Raw genomic sequence first — 20,966 nt, 5'->3', positions numbered from 1 at the left:
AGCTCTTTGGTCTTGGCCATAGTGGAGTTTGGAGTGTGACTGTTTGAGGTTGTGGACAGGTGTCTTTTATACTGATAACGAGTTCAAATAGGTGCCATTAATACAGATAATGAGTGGAGGACAGAGGAGCCTCTTAAAGAAGTAGTTACAGGTCTGTGAGAGCCAGAAATCTTGCTTGTTTGTAGGTGACCAAATACTTATTTTACCAAGGAATTTACCAATTAATTCATTAAAAATCCTACAATGTGATTTCCTGGATTCTTTTCCCCCATTCTGTCTCTCATAGTTGAAGTGTACCTATGATGAAAATGACAGACCTCTCTCATCTTTTTAAGTGGGAGAACTTGCACAATTGGTGGCTGACTAAATACTTTTTTGCCCCACTGTACCTATTAAGGTCAATTTCCAGAGACCTTTTCTTAAGGTGTGTGTGTGTGTGTGTGTGAGTTATTTTCAGGTTTTGTCCACTGCCTACCCTTTCTGGATGTTAAATGTTAATTTTCACTTGACAATATGTACAGTTGTACTTGATTTCTAACTCCAGTTGCTGTCTGATTGTGAGTATTCATCTCATCTCATTATCTCTAGCCGCTTTATCCTGTTCTACAGGGTCGCAGGCAAGCTGGAGCCTATCCCAGCTGACTACGGGCGAAAGGCGGGGTACACCCTGGACAAGTCGCCAGGTCATCACAGGGCTGACACATAGACACAGACAACCATTCACACTCACATTCACACCTACGGTCAATTTAGAGTCACCAGTTAACCTAACCTGCATGTCTTTGGACTGTGGGGGAAACCAGAGCACCCGGAGGAAACCCACGCGGACACGGGGAGAACATGCAAACTCCACACAGAAAGCCCCTCGCCGGCCACGGGGCTCAAACCCAGAACCTTCCTGCTGTGAGGCGACAGCGCTAACCACTACACCACCGTGCCGCCCTGATTGTGAGTATTGTTTAAGTAAAAATAATGGAACAGCAAATATGGACGACTGACCCACAAGTGCTACAAATCATTCGGCAGCACTTGCTATAAACACCGTACAATAAAAGGCCTCAGAGCTGGCATCAGCAACAAGAAGTCAAAATGTCCAATGGCAAAACTCTTCGAGAAGTTTTCTTGTCTGTAGTCCTAATAGTGGGCTCTTGTAGAGATTCTTTAGCCTGCTGAATATTCAGGGAGATGGATAACATTTACGTAGAAAGCCAGGTCTATGCAAAAACACCACATCTTTCAAGCATTTTCTCAAACCATCTTTATTCCCAGAGCCAGTTTATTTTAAATACAAACATTACCATCGTCGTTGTTCTCATTCATTGTCAGTTCTTTCGCTGTTATTTTTACATTCACCATCAGATACAGAATTGTGTTCTTTAGTGCAACTTTTCTTCCAGGGTACCCAAATTGCATCATTGCATAAACCTGCAAAATTCAACTTTATTTCCTGGCTTCACTGTCTCACAGTGGCCTTGTGTGACACATTAAATGCAGTTTAAAAAGCTCAACCTTTACATTTACACTCACCTTTTTTCTCACTCATGTTCACAGTTAGACAGGAGGATTTACCATGAAGCTATATGTCTATGGGTTTGTGAGCTAACAGACACTTTAGGAAAAATACCCAGGATCACATGGGACACTCATTTAGGTTACGCTGCTCAGCTTAGTTTAGCGCGCCGTTAAATCGAATCCACAGCCAGCTCATTCACCTTGTAAACCAGCTTCACTGTACACTCTGGAATCTACATGATATCAAATAAAATGTGTTGCCGAAGCAATAAGATGCAGGATAAACAGAATGCATTATCTGACGCTGTTCTTAATGGTCCCTCTCCTGAATTTAGTCTAAACAGTTGAAGAGGGAGGTAAGTGCTGTATTTTACTATAAAGGACATGGAATTACAGGGGTAGAGGTGTGCACGGGACTGTTGTTAATCCTGCCCCAAACAAATTCTGACCAATCCTGCCTGCTCCTATAGGTAGTTTGACTAATTCCGTCTGCTCCTTATGAAGTTTGACCAATCTGGCTTGCTCTTTCAGTAAGTATAACTAATCCCACCTGCTCCAGTGGAAAGTATGACAAATCCCACCTACTCATGTGGAAAGTGGGACTAATCCCTCTCAATCACATGGAAAGTGGGACTTATCCCACCTATTCATGTGAAAAGTGAGATTAATCTCACATAGTCATGTGGAAAGTGGGACTAATCCCATATATGTATATGGTGAGTGGGACTACTTCCGCATAATCAGATGAAAAGTAAGACTAATCCCAATTTATTATGTGACAAGTTTGACCAATGTCACTCGCTCATATGTAAAATAAGACTAACCCCACAAACTAGTACGTGAGTCAGACTAATCAACAGGTGTGGGGAAAGTGTGACTAATCCCACAATCTCGTGTGGAGAGTGGGACTAATCCCACCTGCTCCTGCGGAAAGTCTGACTAGTCCCACATGCTCCTACAGAGTTTGACCAGTCCTGTCTGCTCCTGAAGAAAGTTTGAGTCATCTCACCTGCTCTCACATAAAGTTTCACTAATCCCCCTCACTCCTGCAGAAGGTTTAACCAACTCTGTTCACTCCTGCAGAAAATTTGACCAGCCCCACCTGCTCCTGCAGAAAGTTTGACAATTCCTGCTCACTCTTGCAGAAAGCTGGACCAATCCCAACTACTCCTGCAGAGATTTTGGCTAATCACACCTGCTCTTGCAGAACATTTTGACTAATCCCACACGAGCATGCAGAACGTCAGACTAATCCCAGCTGCTCATGCAGTCTGACGAATTCTCCCTGGCTCCTGCAAAAATTATGACGAAGCCCATCTTCTTCTGATGAAAGTTTGACTAATCCCAATTGGTCCTATGGAAAATTTGATTAACCCCACCAGCTCCTGTAGAAATGTTGACAAATCGCACCCGTTCCTGCAAAGTTTGACCAATCCCACTCATTCTCGTAGAAAGTCTGACCAGCCCCACCTGCTCCCGCAGAAAGGTCGACTAATTTCACCTGTTCCTACAAAAAGTTTGACTAATCCCACAAGCTTCTACAGTATGACCTAATCCCCTGGTTCCTGTAGAATTCATGACAAATCGCACACCTGCTCCTGAAGAAAGTGTGACCAATCCCACTGACTCTTGTAAAAAGTTTGACCAGCCCCACCTGCTCCTCCAGAAAGTTTGACTAATTGCGCCTGTTCCTGCAAAAAAAAAAATCTGATTAATCCCATCAGCTCCTGTAGTATGACTAATCCCCTGGCTCCTGCAGAAATTATGACGAATCCTACCTGCTCCTGCAGAATGTTTGATCTATCCAGTGTTTTCCTGCAGAAATTTGGACCAATACCCCTTGCTTCCTGGTTGATTCTTTTAAACTGGTTGTGTTTCCCAAAATATAAACAAGTTTAAATATTTCTTTAACCGCCACGACCCTGACCAGAATAAAACAGGTACTGAAAGATGGATGGATGGATGGATGGATGAATGAATGTGATAAATGTGATTAAAAATACACTTCCATGTTAAAGAACATGGCCTTTATTTATCCTACAAGTTTCATATCAGAGTCCCTGAGCCATTTTTTTTGGGCCCCATGAGATCCCAGTCCCGATACACACCTCTATTCTGGCACAGTCGTTCAGGACGAGTTGCTTTGTGACGCTAACTGGCTTGTTCATTTTGGAATGGTGAGAAGTAACACTGGAAAGAATTCACAAATAACTCTAACACATTTAACCACCTTATCGACAGTAAGAGATTTTGCTAGGCTTCTGAGAATAGAACTTTATCATTGTTGGTGAAATGGGGAAATTTAGCATTATATGCAAATCTGTAAAAATATCTGCAAAAAATATACAACTTTTATACTGTAAAATAATTCATTTTCACCTTTTCACTGTAACTCTGTAAATGGACATATTTTCTATCTCTCTCTCTCGCTCTCTCTCTCTGTACATCCAGACGGATGGGGCTGCAGCCAGGGATGACATTTGGTTCTGTCTTAAACCACATACTACCATACTTAAACAGTGCGCAAAACTCGTAGACTGCCTGCGTTGTCATTCTTTTTCGACACACTATGCAGTACAGTACTATGTGGAGCATGAGAGTTGAATATATGACCTTATTGGAAGTGTTCATACAATCACGTTAACACGGCTAACGGTGAATGGTCGTGACCTAATAGCATGATGTCATGTGCATAATGCTAACAGGTAGCTACTTGGGTCCATTCACTGTTATAAGCATTAAGATTTCTGACTGAACTATTCATTGAATACCAGCTGAGATCTTCAGCTTTTGCACCTTTCTCTCTGTCCCTCACCTCACATACTGATTGTCTGTGCATTTCCTCTGAGTCTGTGCTTCGTGTGCACATACTAGTGTGTGTGTGTGTGTGTGTGTGTGTGTGTGTGTGTGTGTGTGTGTGTAAAATCATAAATAAGCTGAAACACTGGAGCAAATCTATTGCTTACGAAAGGCATCACTTTTTACAGAGAAAATCAAGCTTGAGGCAAATTGTTGCGGTTGCTTTTTTTTTTTTTATACAAAATGACCAGTTATCATTATTTCCTAATGAACGGTAGAGGTATGTGACGTGAAAAATGTTTCGCAGTACAATATGACATCAGAGGATGATGTCAGAGGATGATGTCACGTAGGAAATAAAAGAACATAAAACAAAACAAAGAAAAAGACAAACTGAAAGTGTCTCCTCGACATATCCCCTATACCTCAGAGGTCACATTGTGTTATGAAGCATGCCTGACCACTCACTGCTGTACGTGTGTGTGTGTGTGTGTGTGTGTGTGTGTGTGTGTGTGTGTGTGTGAACCATCCAAATTCTGAGGCTGACTGAAAAGAGGTATAAATAGACAAACTCATATCATAGCACCAACAAGTCCAAGCGGAGGCATCACCTTTGTCTAACTTGTTAAAATATATAAAACGGATAAGAGTTCCTACGAGGTAAAAGAGACAGTCACAGACAGTCCGGCAGAGTGATGGATCTGAAGTTGAAGTTGGATGGGCATGGAGCAGGAAAAACATGTCTTCGGGAACACGTTGTTGTAATCCTCAAAATTTTTTTGGCACCTAAACAGTGGCAATCTTCAATGAAAGCTGATTTTGGCATCTAGATAAGCTCCGGTGCTTTGATCTGTCTCAGTTTTGTGGGAAATTACACTTACATCTTACATTACATCCTTTACGTGTTCTGATGTTTTGTGAACAGTGCATGAGAACTCACTTTTGTGTGTGTAAACTTGTGAATGAATGAAACTACTGTATTTTCTCAAATCGTTTTTTTTGATCCGAGTTCATATAGATAGTGTGAAAACCTTAAGGAGCAGAGGTTCCTCTTGTGTGCTTGTTTTTTTTTTAATATCTTTCCCCAAGTGGGACGCAGATCTGACTTCTACTAGATGTGGAATGTTGCATGATACAAATGCATAGACCACACAACCGAGTGCGTGATGAGCCAACGCCAGCGACGAGTAGATATACTCACTCACCAAACTGTACAACAAAAATACACCTCGAGTAACTGAGAACAACAATGTACAAGACAGAGAGAGAGAAAGAGGAAGAGGAAAAAAAATGCTATTCACATGTACCCGCATCGTAAAAGGAATGGTCCGTCTAGAAACGAGGGCCGAGAGCTACTTTTCAATCTGTGGAATGCAACGGCACTCAGTAGTGAGAAAACGGAGTTCAGCGAATATGTCCGAAGAGGGCTGGGTGTAGTTACGAGCCACTGGCATGTGGGGTCGCATGATGATGGGCGGGTTTGGTCAGTCCTCAAACACCTCAAGGAAGAGGGGAGGAAACAGCTCGGTGGGACACTCCACCTTCATGTGCAGGAAGCGGCTGGCGTGGCACGCACCGATCATGCGCAGGTCTGTCACCTTCATCAGCAGCTTGGGCCAGAAGTGCGCCACCTTGTGTTTGCGATAGTTGACGTAGTGCTCGAAGGCCAGCAGGAACTCCTCCTGGCAGCGCTCAATCCGGTCCACACTTGTTAGTCCTGGACGATCTGCAAAGGGCGTAGAATAGGAACAGTCTGAAAATATGAAATCCATCAGGGTGGTGAAACATTTGCATTTGCTTAAATGGTCAACTCCAGAATTGTTATCATCAATGAAGCAAAACGATAGAGAAAATGAATTACATTCGCAAATTTTCTCCCTAATTGTGTTTTTGGCAACCCACCAGTTATCATCATCATCATCTCCTTTGTCCAGCAGGTCGGGGTCCATGTGGACTCTATTGATCCACAGGTCATATTAACTGGAGCAGAGTTTTACGCCAAATGCCCTTCCTGACGCAACCCTCCCTTTTCTGGGCTTGGGAAACAACCAATCATACTTATGGACAATTTAGAGTAGCCAGTTAACCTAACTGCATGTCTTTGGACTGTGGAGGAAACCGGGGCACCCGGAGGAAACCCACGCAGACACGGGGAGAACATGCAAACTCCATACAGAAAGGCCCCTGTCGGCTACTGGGCTCGAACCCAGAACCTTCTTGCTGTGAAGTGACAGTGCTAACCACTACACCACCGTGCTACCCCAACCCACCAGTTAGCGCTCCTCTACCAGCTAACAGCTGTGTGAATCCAGTCAACCACATTTTTTCATCTTGAACACACTCACAGAAGAGCATGATCAGCCTCCTTCCGCAGGTATGAATTCACAGACGCCCATGACTGACTTGTGTGGCTGTGATTGACCATCCCTCCCACCTGGAGAGCCAATTTTACTCTCTCAGACTCATGGCTGTGGCATCAACGGGATTCGAACTTGCGATCTTTTGATGAATTGGGCGAACACTTAAACATTTTTAGGATTTATCTCAACACAGAACATTTTACAAACTTGCATCAAAGAGCAGTTCGTTTACACTACCGTTCAAAAGTTTGGGGTCACTTTGAAATGTCCTTATTTTTGAAAGAAAAGCACTGTTCTTTTCAATGAAGATCACTTTAAACTAATCAGAAATCCACTCTATACATTGCTAATGTGGTAAATGACTATTCTAGCTGCAAATGTCTGGTTTTTGGTGCAATATCTCCATAGGTGTATAGAGGCCCATTTCCAGCAACTCTCACTCCAGTGTTCTAATGGTACAATGTGTTTGCTCATTGCCTCAGAAGGCTAATGGATGATTAGAAAACCCTTGTACAATCATGTTAGCACAGCTGAAAACAGTTGAGCTCTTTAGAGAAGCTATAAAACTGACCTTCCTTTGAGCAGATTGAGTTTCTGGAGCATCACATTTGTGGGGTCGATTAAATGCTCAAAATGGCCAGAAAAATGTCTTGACTATATTTTCTATTCATTTTACAACTTATGGTGGTAAATAAAAGTGCGACTTTTCATGGAAAACACAGAATTGTCTGGGTGACCCCAAACTTTTGAACGGTAGTGCAACTGCAAAATCACTCATTTCATTTTAGATTGACGTTTCGTTCATGTTCGTTAAGGTCCCAGTGACTCTGGAGTGAGCTGACTGTAAGCAATACAGAAGGATTAAAGGAACAGTCCACCGTACTTCCATAATGAAATATGCTCTTATCTGAATTGAGACGAGCTGCTCCGTACCTCTCCGAGCTTTGCGCGACCTCCCAGTCAGTCAGACGCGCTGTCACTCCTGTTAGCAATGTAGCTAGGCTCAGCATGGCCAATGGTATTTTTTGGGGCTGTAGTTAGATGCGACCAAACTCTTCCGCGTTTTTCCTGTTTACATAGGTTTATATGACCAGTGATATGAAACAAGTTCAGTTACACAAATTGAAATGTAGCGATTTTCTATGCTATGGAAAGTCCGCACTATAATGACAGGCGTACTAACACCTTGTGCGTGCTTCGGCAGCGCATTGATACGGAGCTCAGATATCAATGCGCTGCCGAAGCACGCAGAAGGTGTTAGTACGCCTTCTAACTACAGCCCCCAAAAATACCATTGGCCATACTGAGCCTAGCTACATTGCTAACAGGAGTGACAGCGCGTCTGACTGCGTCTGACTGACTGGGAGGTCGCGCAAAGCTCGGATAGGTACGGAGCAGCTCGTCTCAATTCAGAGAAGAGCATATTTCATTATGGAAGTACGGTGGACTGTTCCTTTAAAGCCCCACTATTATTGAAGGAAACTAATTTGTTAAGGACTTAAAAAGCACAGCAGCCTAAGTAACTTGATTGTCATTGATTTAGTTGTCCACATGGGACATCTGTTCATATGAAACTAGATAAAATAGTAGCTGTTTGTGTGTGTGTGTGTGTGTGTGTGTGTGAGAGAGAGAGAGAGAGAGAGAGAGAGAGAGACTGACGCTGCAATCTTGATCTGAACTATTGATTGTGATTATTGTGGCTGAAGCGTAATCACATTTTAATCTGAGTCTCTGAGTGGTTTCCCTTGAGTGACCTGTGTAATACGGGGTAATCACTGCTGGGAAGCTCTGCCATAGCTGATCTAATAACTCTTAAATACATTCCCAGTACAAGTCCAAAGCTATATGGAAAAACACGGATTATATAGGGATTATAGAGGGATTATATTTTAGTAACAGTTAGTGTCATCATACACAGCTCAACTAGTCTTGAGTGAAGGGATTATGAACAATCTGAGTTCACAATTTGGACAAATATTCTTAGTTTTCATTTGATGACTTTCAATTCAATTAAAAAAAATTTTTCATTTTCACGTGGGGGTTTAGAATTTTCGATCCCTCTACTGCTTGCAAAACTGAGAGACATGATAGAGATGTGCACCAGAGAGAAGGGAAATGAAAGTCAGTAGGAGCAAGATGGAGTATACAGTGTCTTGCAAAAAGTATTCATCCCCCTTGGTGTTTGTCCTGTTTTGTCGCATTACAAGCTGCTACAACTCGGAGCTGTGTCACATTCAGAAGTTTGCCGATGACACAGCCATCGTTGGGTGTATCAGTGACAACAGAGAGGAGTGTAGGAGTCTGGTGAGGGACTTTGCTGTGTGGTGCAACAGGAACCATCTGCAGCTCAACACCTCGAAGACCAAGGAGCTGGTCATTGACTTTGGGAGGTCCAGACCAAGGTCACGACCAGTTCTGATCGAGGGAGTCGAGGTGGAGGTTGTGGATTCCTACAAGTACCTCGGGCTGTGGCTGGACAGCAAGCTGGACTGGACTTGCAACACCAAACACTTTTACAGGAAGGGACAGAGCAGGCTATACTTCCTTAGGAGGCTGCAGTCCTTTAACATCTGCAGGAAACTCCTGTGGATGTTCTATCAGTCTGTGGTCGCCAGTGTCCTGTTTTACACCGTGGTGTGCTGGGGGGGCAGCACATCCAGGCTGGACAAACTGATCAGGCAGGCCGGCTCTGTGGTCGGCATGAAGCTGGACTCTCTGGTGACACACCAAATGCCTGGTGGTACGCCAAATGCCCTTCCTGACGCAACCCTCCCTTTTCTGGGCTTGGGAAACAACCAATCATACCTATGGACAATTTAGAGTAGCCAGTTAACCTAACTGCATATCTTTGGACTGTGGGGGAAACCGGAGCACCCGGAGGAAACCCATGCGGACACGGGGAGAACATGCAAACTCCGCACAGAAAGGCCCTCGCCAGCCACGGGGCTCGAACCCGGACCTTCTTGCTGTGAGGCGACAGCGCTTACCACTACACCACCGTGCAGCCCTTCAGGGTTTTTTTTCATGGCAAAAATAGCTACTTTACAAACTCCCCTTGAAGTAAAGGAAACTTGAGTGACTAAGTTTCGGTTGAGTGTAATAAAAAAAGAAAAAGAAAAAAAGTGTTGTAACATTATGAGTCATCAGTTTGTTAATTTCCTAACTCATGGTCACTTGATTCAACTTTCCGGTTAATTACCAGGTTTGGAAAACATGCTTGTTGAACTGTATGGTCCTCTGTCCCTTTACAGCCAAAAATAATGACCCCTGAAGCAGCTTAAAACACTAAATGTAAGTTTCAGTTTAGTCTCTGCTACTTCTTTACCTCTCCAATACTCAGTAAAACACCAGCGAGCTGTTTTTTAAAGTCACTTGACTTAATACGTACCTGAAGAGAGCAGAATGACAGCTTGTAGCAGCGCCACCTCTGAGTCGTCTAGGTTGAAGGATGACAGAGAAACCCCAAGGTCAAAGATGGCATCCGAGACCACACCCAGGCCGCCATTCTTTAGCTGGCCGCGCGTCACTGCCATCTCGCCGTTGAGTGTGAGCGTCTCGCTCTCGGCGTCATAACGCACTGCCGCACGCAGAGACATGATCTCCATACAGCAGCCTTTCAGCAGGATGATCTGATCTTCACAAGGCAGCTGGAGCACAAAACTGGCATTAGGGTTATACCACACATCACATACACCACTCATTAATCTTTGAGTGTGTGTGTGTGTTTTTTAAAGATAAAATAATACTAAACATTAAAAGTTTAGTCCCAAAGTTACCTCCCAGAAGCTGTCTCTAGTAACATTTTAATACCTCAATTAATTAAATTCACAGTTCATTCATTGTAAGTGTGTAGGCTAACGTCTCGTAGCTCAATCCCACACTACTATCCATCCATCCATCCATCCATCCATCCATTATCCATAGCCACTTATCCTGTACAGGGTTGCAACCAAGCTGGAGCCTATCCCATCTGACTACGGGCGAGAGGCGGGGTACACCCTGGACAAGTCGCCAGGTCATCACAGGGCTGACACACAGACACAGACAACCATTCACACTCACAGTCACCAGTTAACCTAACCTGCATGTCTTTGGACTGTGGGGGAAACCGGAGCACCCAGAGGAAACCCATGCGGACACGGGGAGAACATGCAAACTCCACACAGAAAGGCTGCCATCGGCCACGGGGCTCGAACCCGGACCTTCTTGCTGTGACGCAACAGTGCTAACCACTACACCACCGTACCGCCCTCCCATACTACTAAAAAAAGATTATTTATTATTAGCAAGGACGTCGTTTATGAGCTGAAATCTTCCTCAAATAATTCACTGCTTTTAAATATTTTGCATGAGTTTTGTGAGTGATAAGTGACATTCTACACAAAATAATGAACCACTACTGTTTTTTTTTTAAAGATATTTTTTTGGGCTTTTTGCACCTTTATTGGATAGGACAGTGTAGAGACAGGAAATGAGCGGGAGAGAGAGAGACGGGGAGGGATTGGGAAATGACCTCGGGTCAGAATCGAACCTGGGTCCCCAGATTTATGGTATGGCGCCTTATCCACCTGAGACACTACTGTTTAGCTTTTCATGAAAAAGCATGAACAACTTACAGGAATCATACAACCTGGAGAACATTTTTATTATCTCCGCCATATTTCTTGGAGGAGGTTATGTTTTTGCTTCCGTTTGTTTGTCCCAATGTAACTCAAAAAGTAGTGAATGGATTTTGATGAAATTTGGAGGAAAGGTGAGGCACGGGCCAAGGAACGATTGATCAGATTTTGATGCAAATCCAAATATGTGGCTTGGTGGAGGTATCCACTCTACAGCACTTCCATTACTCTAATGCAGACCTGGGCATTTTCCGGCCCACGGGCCACATCCGGCCCTTTGGTTCATTCTGACCGGCCCGCGTAAGGTTAATTAGAAATTACAAAATAAACGTATTTTCTAATTTTACCTCATGCATGGACTGAATGTGGATTGCTTTTATTTTGAAGTTGTGTTCAACAAAAACGCAATGCGCGCGACATGAACATGACATGAAATCCCACGAAACCTAATCCCGCGATAACTACTTCCGTAATTTGTCCAGACCAACCACAAACTTGTACGTCATCCTTCAAACGGTCCAGCCAATCACATAGTGTGACGTCACCAGCAGGCGCCGGAGCCCGAGCCGATCTGTAGATCTGATTCCTACACCGAATCGACTGATGATCATCTGTCAGCTGTGCTTCGCATCTCCACCTCAGACATTCAACCTGACTCTGATGCACTCGTTAAACACCAACAGAGACTAGATTTCTCTCGCTGAACAAATAAAAAACACCAAATGAGGTGATTAGACTACAAATGTGGACATCATTATTATAATATGATGTATCTTGTTTGATATTTGGAGTAGAAAGACAATATTGTGATGTCTTTATTGTGTTTTGGGGTGAATGTGACTGAAAAAAAATGGTACAAACGTTTACATTTTGTTAACCATTGTTTTGGGAAATTTGATTGAATAAATGACGTTTTTTGTAAGGCAAACTCGTTTTTTCCATACTCTTACCAGTCTTAGCAGCTTGTAAAAACAATGATATTTATTGCTTTATATAAAGAAATACAATTAATATTATGCAGAATTTAGTTCAGCCTTATGGTCCGGCCCTCCACAAAATTTTCTGTTTCTCATGTGGCCCTATGGAAAAAATAATTGCCCATCCCTGCTCTAATGAACAGTAAAAAGTAGAAATCCAATATAACAATAGATGCATTGATACGGATACTGTTATCTTTTACTTGTAACCCCCCCCGATCCAATACTAACATCTGATCCAGTGTTTCAGAGTGCAGCATAAGCTCATCAACAATTGATGCACTGTGCACAGATTTCTGAAAATATAAGTATTTTCCTACAGTAGAAGTAACCTGACAAAATTTCTTCATCTGTTTAAACAGCATCTTTAATAGATGGTGTGAGGGCCGGTGTCATGAGCGTTCAGACCAGTATCAACGAGCATAGTTCTTTAAAATGAGCGCAACATACCGTGTATTACATACACACTACACTCTCAGAAAATAAAGTACATTATTGTAGCTTTAGGGGTACTAATGGCTTGTCACTGGGGCAGAACCCTCTAAGTCAGGGGTTCTCAACCTTTTCTGCTTCAAGGCCCACCTATCCATACTTGTAACGAGTCGGGGCCCATTAAAAAAGATCCCCAATTATTTTGGCTCATCTATTCTATTAGAATCTAATAATCTATTGTAAAGTGTATTAATGGGATACAACATCACTCCCTGTTACAGATGGGAATTAAATAAATGCAATAAACAAACTGTTTTTATTGTAGGTATTTGTATTTAAAACTGTACGGATGTCCCAGAAGCATGCAGGTCATTCTCAGTCAAAAGGGATTAATGATCCAAAAGTGGAGTCTGGTCCATTAACACAAGAACTTATTGCCATGTTTGTGTTCAGAAAACAAGCAAGTTATTAAAACCAAGTTGTTCACTCAAAAGAAGTGGATATAGAAACCGCTCAATGGGATCAGATCCTTACACGCTAACAAAGAAGGATTTTTCCTTGGAAAGGAAAATTTACTATCTAAATTTGACATTAGCAGAATAAATTTTGATCCTATTGTAGCCGTAATTAAATACAAAGACTATAGTTATGCATACTATTAATTAACTTAATGTGAAGATAATTAACAGATTTAAGTTTTTGTTAAAGATTGTTTATTTTTAGTCTTTTGTATTTGTAATTATTTGTATCTGTACATGCACGACCCCACCAGCTCTGCTGATCAACTTATCATGTTTAAATAAAGTAATTCATTCATTCATTCATTCATTCATTCATCATGAGCTGGAAAATGATCCATCCGTTGAGTTCCCCGACATCTCAAACTACCTGGTGCTGCAGACATCGTTATACACGGACACACAGATGAAAACCTGGAAGAGCATGGAGGAGAACAACTTTTTATATGTGGCTGGTTAAAGATCTGGGGATCCGGACACTACAAGATAAATCTTGTATCATTTTTGCCCAGGTAAGGAGGAATTTCTAGGCTTTTTGTACGTGTCTTTGCGATGGTTGCTAGGATGCTAGAAGTTTTAGTATCGGGTGTAAACAAACCACAGCTGTTCAATTCTCAATCCTCCCTGCTCTTCTCTTCCAGCAGGCATCACAGATCCATAGAATTTACTCACAAACGTATTTATTTATAGCGCTCTCACTCTGTGTGTGTGTGTATGTGCGTGCGCACATGTGCGGGTTAAATGTAGAGGAGGAATGTAGACAAAATAAAGGCTTGCTTGTCTTAATTGACCCACAAATGTATTTATTCCACTCAAAAAGTTTTCGGCAAACCAGCTACCGGATTCGGGACACTCTGACATCCTTAACTATTTAGTATTTGGCTTCAAACTTGAAAAAAAAAATTGTTGCCCACCAGATGGTGCTTCGCGGCCCAGTGGTTGAGAAACAGTGCTCTAAGGTACTTATTTATTTGCACCCATTATATACCACTTAGGAACATATAAGTACCATTTTGACCCTAAAAAGGTACACAATTATCTTGAGGTCCAATAATGAGCCCTAGGGGGTACATTAGTGTAGCTTGTACCTTGGGGGACAGAAATGGACTCCTACTGTACCCATATTTCTGATAGGGTAGAGCCTGACTGATATAGGAGTTTTTATGACCGATAATGTTTTTTTAATTTTATTTTTTTAAACATAACATAAATCAAGATTTTCCAAGATAACATCAAACATGAACTTATTTTCAACAAAGTACAATACCGATCAAAAGTTTGGACACACCTTCGAATTCAATGTTTTTACTTTATTTTTATGAATTAAAAGTCACGTCATGTCAAAGAAATGATGGATGTCGTTTTGGTGTCTTCAGTATTGTTCTACAACGTAGAAAATACGAAATACAGAAAAAAACCATGAATAAGTCAGGGTGTACAAACTTTTGACTGGTACTGTATATTAAAGTTTTGATAAATAAGAGTCAAATGTATAAAAACACCCGATTCAGTCTATATGACCTCCGTAGTGTGCTACTCTTCTTGGCTTATGACGCTACTCAGCTCTGCTTGACTCTTGCTTGGGTCAGCTGATTGTTGCGATTTGTGGCATTCGAAACATTCATGTTGTCAACAGTGCAGATTCAAGACTCAGTGTGCCCTCTGGTGGACAAACCATGCAAAGACAACACTCATAACGTCATTGAAAGATCCATCTTCTGTCTCGCCATTTCTTTTTTAATTGTCGTTTATCAGCCAACGTAAACGCTGATACCGATTTATCTGCAAGTAGCTCATATCGGCTGAAAATATTCATACGCCGATTTATCATTCGGGATCTAATATGCACAAAAGTATTGGGATCTTGAGTGTGGCACAGTGACGCGAGTGTGCAAGAAACTGTTGGGTGAGCACTTCAGCTCTGTGAGCACTGAGACACGTGGGCTTCTTTAGCCAGGGTCTATAGCAGTCTGTGCTCATCTTAAATGTAAAGCTCAGCATGAGGAGTTCCTTGTTTGTGTGCAGCACACAGCAGAAGCTAATGTGTTCCATGACACCGCAAATTGATTAATATTGAGTAGGTTACTCATTTTAGTATCAGTATCAAAACCTGTACCTATGAGAACCACTCTATCTGGAAAAAAACAAGATCAACTGTGAGCTTCTGCTCACTTATGTATCTCCCTGCTCTCACTTATATCAGAATGCAAGCAATCGAAGGAATAGGACACTTATTATGAATGTTGACTTCAACAATAATTAACCCTGAAACAAGTAAGTAAAGAGCAGTGTCTCTCCCCAGGGATTTCAAATAGCATCCTGGTAAACTACCATTTTGAAATAGCATTTTGCTTCTTGAAATAGTGTCAAAATCCACCCTATATGTTTTGTAAATACATTCAGTCGGTAAACAGGAAGTCGATGTGCGACAGACCTGAAAATGGTATACACGGTATAGAACCCCAAGCTGAACTTTGATACCAAATATCAAACAGTTTTGATTTGTAGTTCCTGAGAAAAATGTTACGAAAATTTTGTAAATCCACCCTATATGTTTTGTGAATACATTCAGTCGGTAAACAGGAAGTCGATGTGCGACAGACCTGAAAATGGTATACATGGTATAGAACCCCAAGCTGAAGTTTTGTACCAAATATCAAACAGTTGTGGTTTGTAGTTGCTGAGAAAAATGTTATGAAAATGTTGTAAATCCATGCTATAAGTATAGTAAATACATTCAGTCGGTAGACAGGAAGTCGATGTGCGACAGACCTGAAAACGGTAAACACGGTATAGAACCCCAAGCTGAAGTTCAGTACCAAATATCAAGCAGTTGTGATTTGTAGTTGCTGAGAAAAATGTTACGAAAATTTTGTAAATCCACCCTATATGTTTTGTGAATACATTCAGTCGGTAAACAGGAAGTCGATGTGCGACAGACCTGAAAACGGTACACACGGTATAGAACCCCAAGCTGAAGCTTGTTACCAAATATCAAGCAGTTGTGATTTATAGTTGCTGAGAAAAGTGTTACGAAAATTTTGTAAATCCACCCTATATGTTTTGTGAATACATTCAGTCGGTAAACAGGAAGTCGATGTGCGACAGACCTGAAAATGGTATACATGGTATAGAACCCCAAGCTGAAGTTCAGTACCAAATATCAAACAGTTGTGGTTTGTAGTTGCTGAGAAAAATGTTACGAAAATTTTGTAAATCCACGCTATATGTTTCGTAAATACATTCAGTCGTTAAACAGGAAGTCGATGTGCGACAGACCTGAAACCCAAAGCTGAATTTCGATACCAAGTACCAAGAGGCTATGATTTGTGGTTGCTGAGAAAAAGGGTGTTTCAGATGGACGGACGGAGGTAAAAAACCCAGTCAAACCAGTATAAAAAAGGCATCAATGCATGGGGTGTTTCACAATAAATCTGAACTGAGTAATTTTCCCCAGTTTATTATTAATTTTTTTAAATTACATGCAGCTAATTGAGTAAGTAAATAAATATTTTACAAGTTTATATGTGTAATTTATATGACGCCTTTCTGAAACGCAAGGTTGCTTTCCAAGTGACGGTAAAGCAATCAAACTCACCTCACAGAACATAGGCAGCTTTTTGGCGAAGTCCACCACTCGGGTGATAGCCGGGGTTATGATTTTTGTAAACTGACTGAAGGCTTCGATGTCCACCTTACTGCCCTCCGGTGTGCTGACGATCGTCCCCTGACCTATGTCTTCAGCCTGAAATGACAGGAAACGGGAGGAGCAGGGTGCTTAGCAACAGTGTGACTGGCAGCTAATGCACCATTTCCACTTGGACATTTACCACATCGGACACATTACGTCCTCACAGCCTTCTAACTAGCATGAGAAAAGGACACAGAATCACAAAGCATGTTGCAAAAAAAAAAGTCTGAGGTGCCCAAGTTATTCAGAAGGAAAGGAGAAGGAGAAGAAGAAGGAAACTTAAACGATAGGACGACCAGAGAAAGTGGGAGCAGAGCTGTTTCTTGTAGATCTCGCTGTTATAGTGGTGTCTTTGACTAGGGTTATTCACTGATAAAGTGAGGGATGTGTTTTGTTTTGGGGTTTTTTTTTCTTGGTAATTTACATTATGCCCTTCTGACCAGGAATTACGTGAAAGATGAAGCATGGAAAGGACCAGATCGAGGAAAGAGCAGACAGGGGTGCTGAGTACAGCGCAAAAACCCAGCCTTGGATCTCTTTCTTTCTAGTTTGGCTTTATTTTTTATCCGCGTTCCATTGTTATATTGCGCTCAGTACAGCTATCCCTTAAGCTTTCCTCTCCTGTGTACACCCTCAGTCTGACACAGTGAGCACAGCACTACACAAACATGGCAAACAGATGCTTCAAGCATTTAGCACATCAATCTATTCACAAAAATAAAAATGAAATAAACAAACAAACAAAAAAAAAGACAGAATGGAAGCAGCCGACAACTTCATAGAGTGCCTTTATGGGTAAAAAAAAAAAATTCACAACAGCTCAAATGTATTTGGTCTATTGGTTCTTACCTTGGTTTCCTTCACCCCCACTGCACTCTGGTCAGAAGTATAGAATAAATTACAAGTTATTTCATTAAGTAGCATTGCTTCCTCGACCTGTTGGGCAATCAACAGGGATCGTGAAGTTTCAATGAAGAACCCGAGTCAAGCCAACTAAAAGAAAAACAAGTTGAAACTGAGGACAGATGAGACCAGTGCAGACAGAAACAAAGCGAGGTCATGGGATTGCGTGGTGTTTCCATGGAGTTTGAGACACTGGGCGCCGTAATCAGATAAACAATGGCCAAATAATCGTGGCTAAGATCAACCCATTTCACATATCCACCTTATTTCTCAAGCGTATGTGTCTTTCCGTCGCTGTAAGTCTACTTTATCAAAATATAATTGAAAAAAGTATCTAGTTTTTGTTAGTATATCTGTCATGGAAACCCACAGCAAGGTCCTGAGACAGACATCAATCTGTATAGGACAGTTAGAGCTCAAAGAAAACACGGGAAAAGCAAACTGGTTAGAGACAGAAAACATGAGGGCAAGAGGAAACGGAAAATCAGAGGAAGGCAGAAAAAGAACTGAGCACTTCAGTAAACTGATTTGTTTGAACTGACTGAGGAAAACTGAGTTTGAGATAAAGCAAAAGAGGCAGATAAAACTGTAAAAGATGTTCCATTAAAGTTAGTGTTGCTGCCTCTGTGGAACAGTCTCCAGCGTCCAGCTAACACTCCCCCACTCTACAAGATACAAAAAACATGGACATATTAATACAGGGAAAACAAAGAGGGAGGGAACTGGGAAATGTTTGACAAATGTAAGGAGTGTAATAACTGTGGAAAGGGAACTGGCAGATGGGAGGGAGAAATAGGGAATTGGGAAGAGGCTGGTGGGAAATGGCAGAATGAACTGGGAAGTGTGGTCTGGCTGGTGGCGAATAGGGATACTCAACTGTGATGCGGAAAAAAAAAAACGTTTGTTTTTGGGGCCTGGGAATTAGAAAGAAATAGACGGAGGGACAGGATATGAAGGCACTGGGGCCAGGATGAGTGGAAGTGGAACGTATTGGCAGGCAACTGGGAATTGGGGACGGAATGTAGGGATTGGATGGAGGACCAATGAAACAAGACACAAAACTCGACTATGACGCTGATTTGGGAGAGGAGGTGGATTCTCACCAGGAATTTGCGCTTCTGTTTCCAGTGGTTGCCCTGGGCGTTGGTGGCCATGTGGGCCTCAGTGACGATGCGGATCAGCTCCCATTCCTCCTGCGATGGCTCAGGTCTCTCCCACACCATCTTCTGCATTTCCTCACGCTTCCGCCGCTCACGGTTCTCCTCAATCAACTTCCGTTTGGCCAGACGCTTGCTGTCATCCAGCACCACTGAAGGAAAGGAAAGGTGGATTGATTGATTGATTGATTATTTTATACGGTTTTAAACAGATAAGGTTCAAGGTTCAGGTTCAGCATGCCTTAGCCCTTAAAGGGCTGTAGGTGCTTCACTATGAAAGTTGAAGGGGCGCCATTCTGCAATCGACTCGAAGACGTTGCTAAATGGCCATTGTTGGCTCTCAAGAGCCGACGCCCTTTAGACAGAGCTTGCATTTAATCCCATCAGCCACCCTCCTCATGATACTCCAAGGAGTCGGTGGGGAGATGGTTTAGTCCCCGACTGCCTGACCCTGCAGCAGGTAGGACGGGATTACAAGGTACCAATAACAGGTCTTCTGACCTGACCTGACTCATTAAAGATTACTCTTGATAATCTCAAGACTTGATGCATGACTAAACAATATCAAACCACCACAGAAACTGACTGATGCACTGCACCACATAAAAGGCTGCAACTACCAAACTATTTGTGTAGTAGATTGGCTGGTCGAGTTGTTACCGTGGTCCAAGACCAACACCACAATTAGCTTTCCTTATCTTGATGTAATTCTTGTGGTCACGGAGTATCATATTATGATGACAAAGTACCACAGTTGTAGACATGAATCGTACACTCACTGGCCACTCTAATAGGAACTTGTTCTTGATTCTAAGACCCCTGTTCTTGGCTGCAGGAGTGGAACCCAATGTGTTCTTCTGCTGTTGCATGCTGAGATGCTTTTCTGCTCACCACGGTTGTAAAGAGTTGCTATGAGTTTCTATATCCTTCCTGGCAGCTAGAACCAATCTGGCCATTTTTCTCTGACCTCTCTCATCAACAAGATGTTTCTACCCACAGAACTGTCGCTCACTTGGTGTTTTTTGCACCATTTTGGCCTAGTGGTTAGCGTGTTGGCCTCTCGACCGGAAGATTGCGAGTTCCACTTGCGGTCGGGTCATACCAAAGACCATCATAAAAATGGTACCTACTGCCATCTGGCAAAGCACACTGCAATACAGATGCGAGTAGGGAAGTCAAACTTTTGCGGTTACCAGAGGACCTGCCCCCCACTATAACCCTAGCTGTATAGGCAAGAGGCTGAGGGCTATGGAAATGGAGATCGGTGCCGCACCCATGCGCCTCAAAGAGCTGGGGTGGGTTTCCTAAAAGCCTCTTAACGCTAAGAGCATCTTAACTAGGAGAGAGAATGTTCATTGTGATGCTTGCTCGACCATTTAACGATGATCTTTGTGCTACGATGCTTTTGGGAAATCCACCCCTGGTTAGTACTGGGACAGGAGACTGCCTGGGAAGACCAGATCCTGACGTGGAAGGGACTTTGACTTGACTGTGTAAACTCTAGAGACTGTTGTGTGTGAAAACCCCAGGAGATCAGCAGTTTCTGAAATACTCAAACCAGTCCATCTGGCACTAACACTCATGCCACAGTGAAAGTCACACTTTGAGATCACAATTTTTCCCATTCTGATGTTTGAACATTGTGAACATTAACTGAAGCTCTTGATTTGTATCTGCATGATTTTATGCATTGTGCTGCTGTCCAGGCTGATTAGAGAACTGCATAAAACAGCAGGTGGATGGGTGGCCCTAACAAAGTAGCTGGTGAGTGTATAATACGAGTGCATGGCCTCCAGGTAATGCGTCCACGCCTTGCTTCCAACATGCTTTAGTTCATTTTGCCATCCATTATCTGTTCTGCTTATCCATCAGCACCGTGGTGGAAGATGGAGCCAATCCCAGTTGACTTTGCAGAGAGGCAGGGTTCATCCTGGACAGGTCGCCAAGCTATTGCAGGGCGAACACAGACAAACAACCATTCACACTCACGAGCAATTT

The 20,966-nt window shown here is 42.5% G+C and overlaps 1 protein-coding gene across 4 annotated transcripts in view; it reads right to left on the bottom strand.

Moving 5' to 3' along the window:
- Positions 1-1,234: 1,234 nt before the first annotated feature.
- The window catches only part of thrb (thyroid hormone receptor beta), a 395,543-nt gene continuing 375,811 nt past the window's right edge, over positions 1,235-20,966 (bottom strand). For 3 of the 4 annotated variants that reach the window (XM_060904763.1, XM_060904762.1, XM_060904764.1), the window contains 5 exons: positions 18,915-19,120; positions 17,758-17,784; positions 16,816-16,962; positions 10,060-10,318; positions 1,235-6,037 (listed from right to left, as the gene is read on the bottom strand). In XM_060904763.1, coding sequence (XP_060760746.1) covers positions 5,796-6,037; positions 10,060-10,318; positions 16,816-16,962; positions 17,758-17,784; positions 18,915-19,120 — 881 coding nt within the window. In that variant the 3' untranslated portion in view covers positions 1,235-5,795. The remainder of the gene's footprint in view (positions 6,038-10,059; positions 10,319-16,815; positions 16,963-17,757; positions 17,785-18,914; positions 19,121-20,966) is intronic. The other variant, XM_060904765.1, reaches the window with a different exon arrangement.

This window comes from Neoarius graeffei, chromosome 22, assembly GCF_027579695.1.
Source record: "Neoarius graeffei isolate fNeoGra1 chromosome 22, fNeoGra1.pri, whole genome shotgun sequence".
Lineage (NCBI taxonomy): Eukaryota > Metazoa > Chordata > Actinopteri > Siluriformes > Ariidae > Neoarius > Neoarius graeffei.
This window is presented reverse-complemented; position numbering and strand designations above follow the sequence as displayed.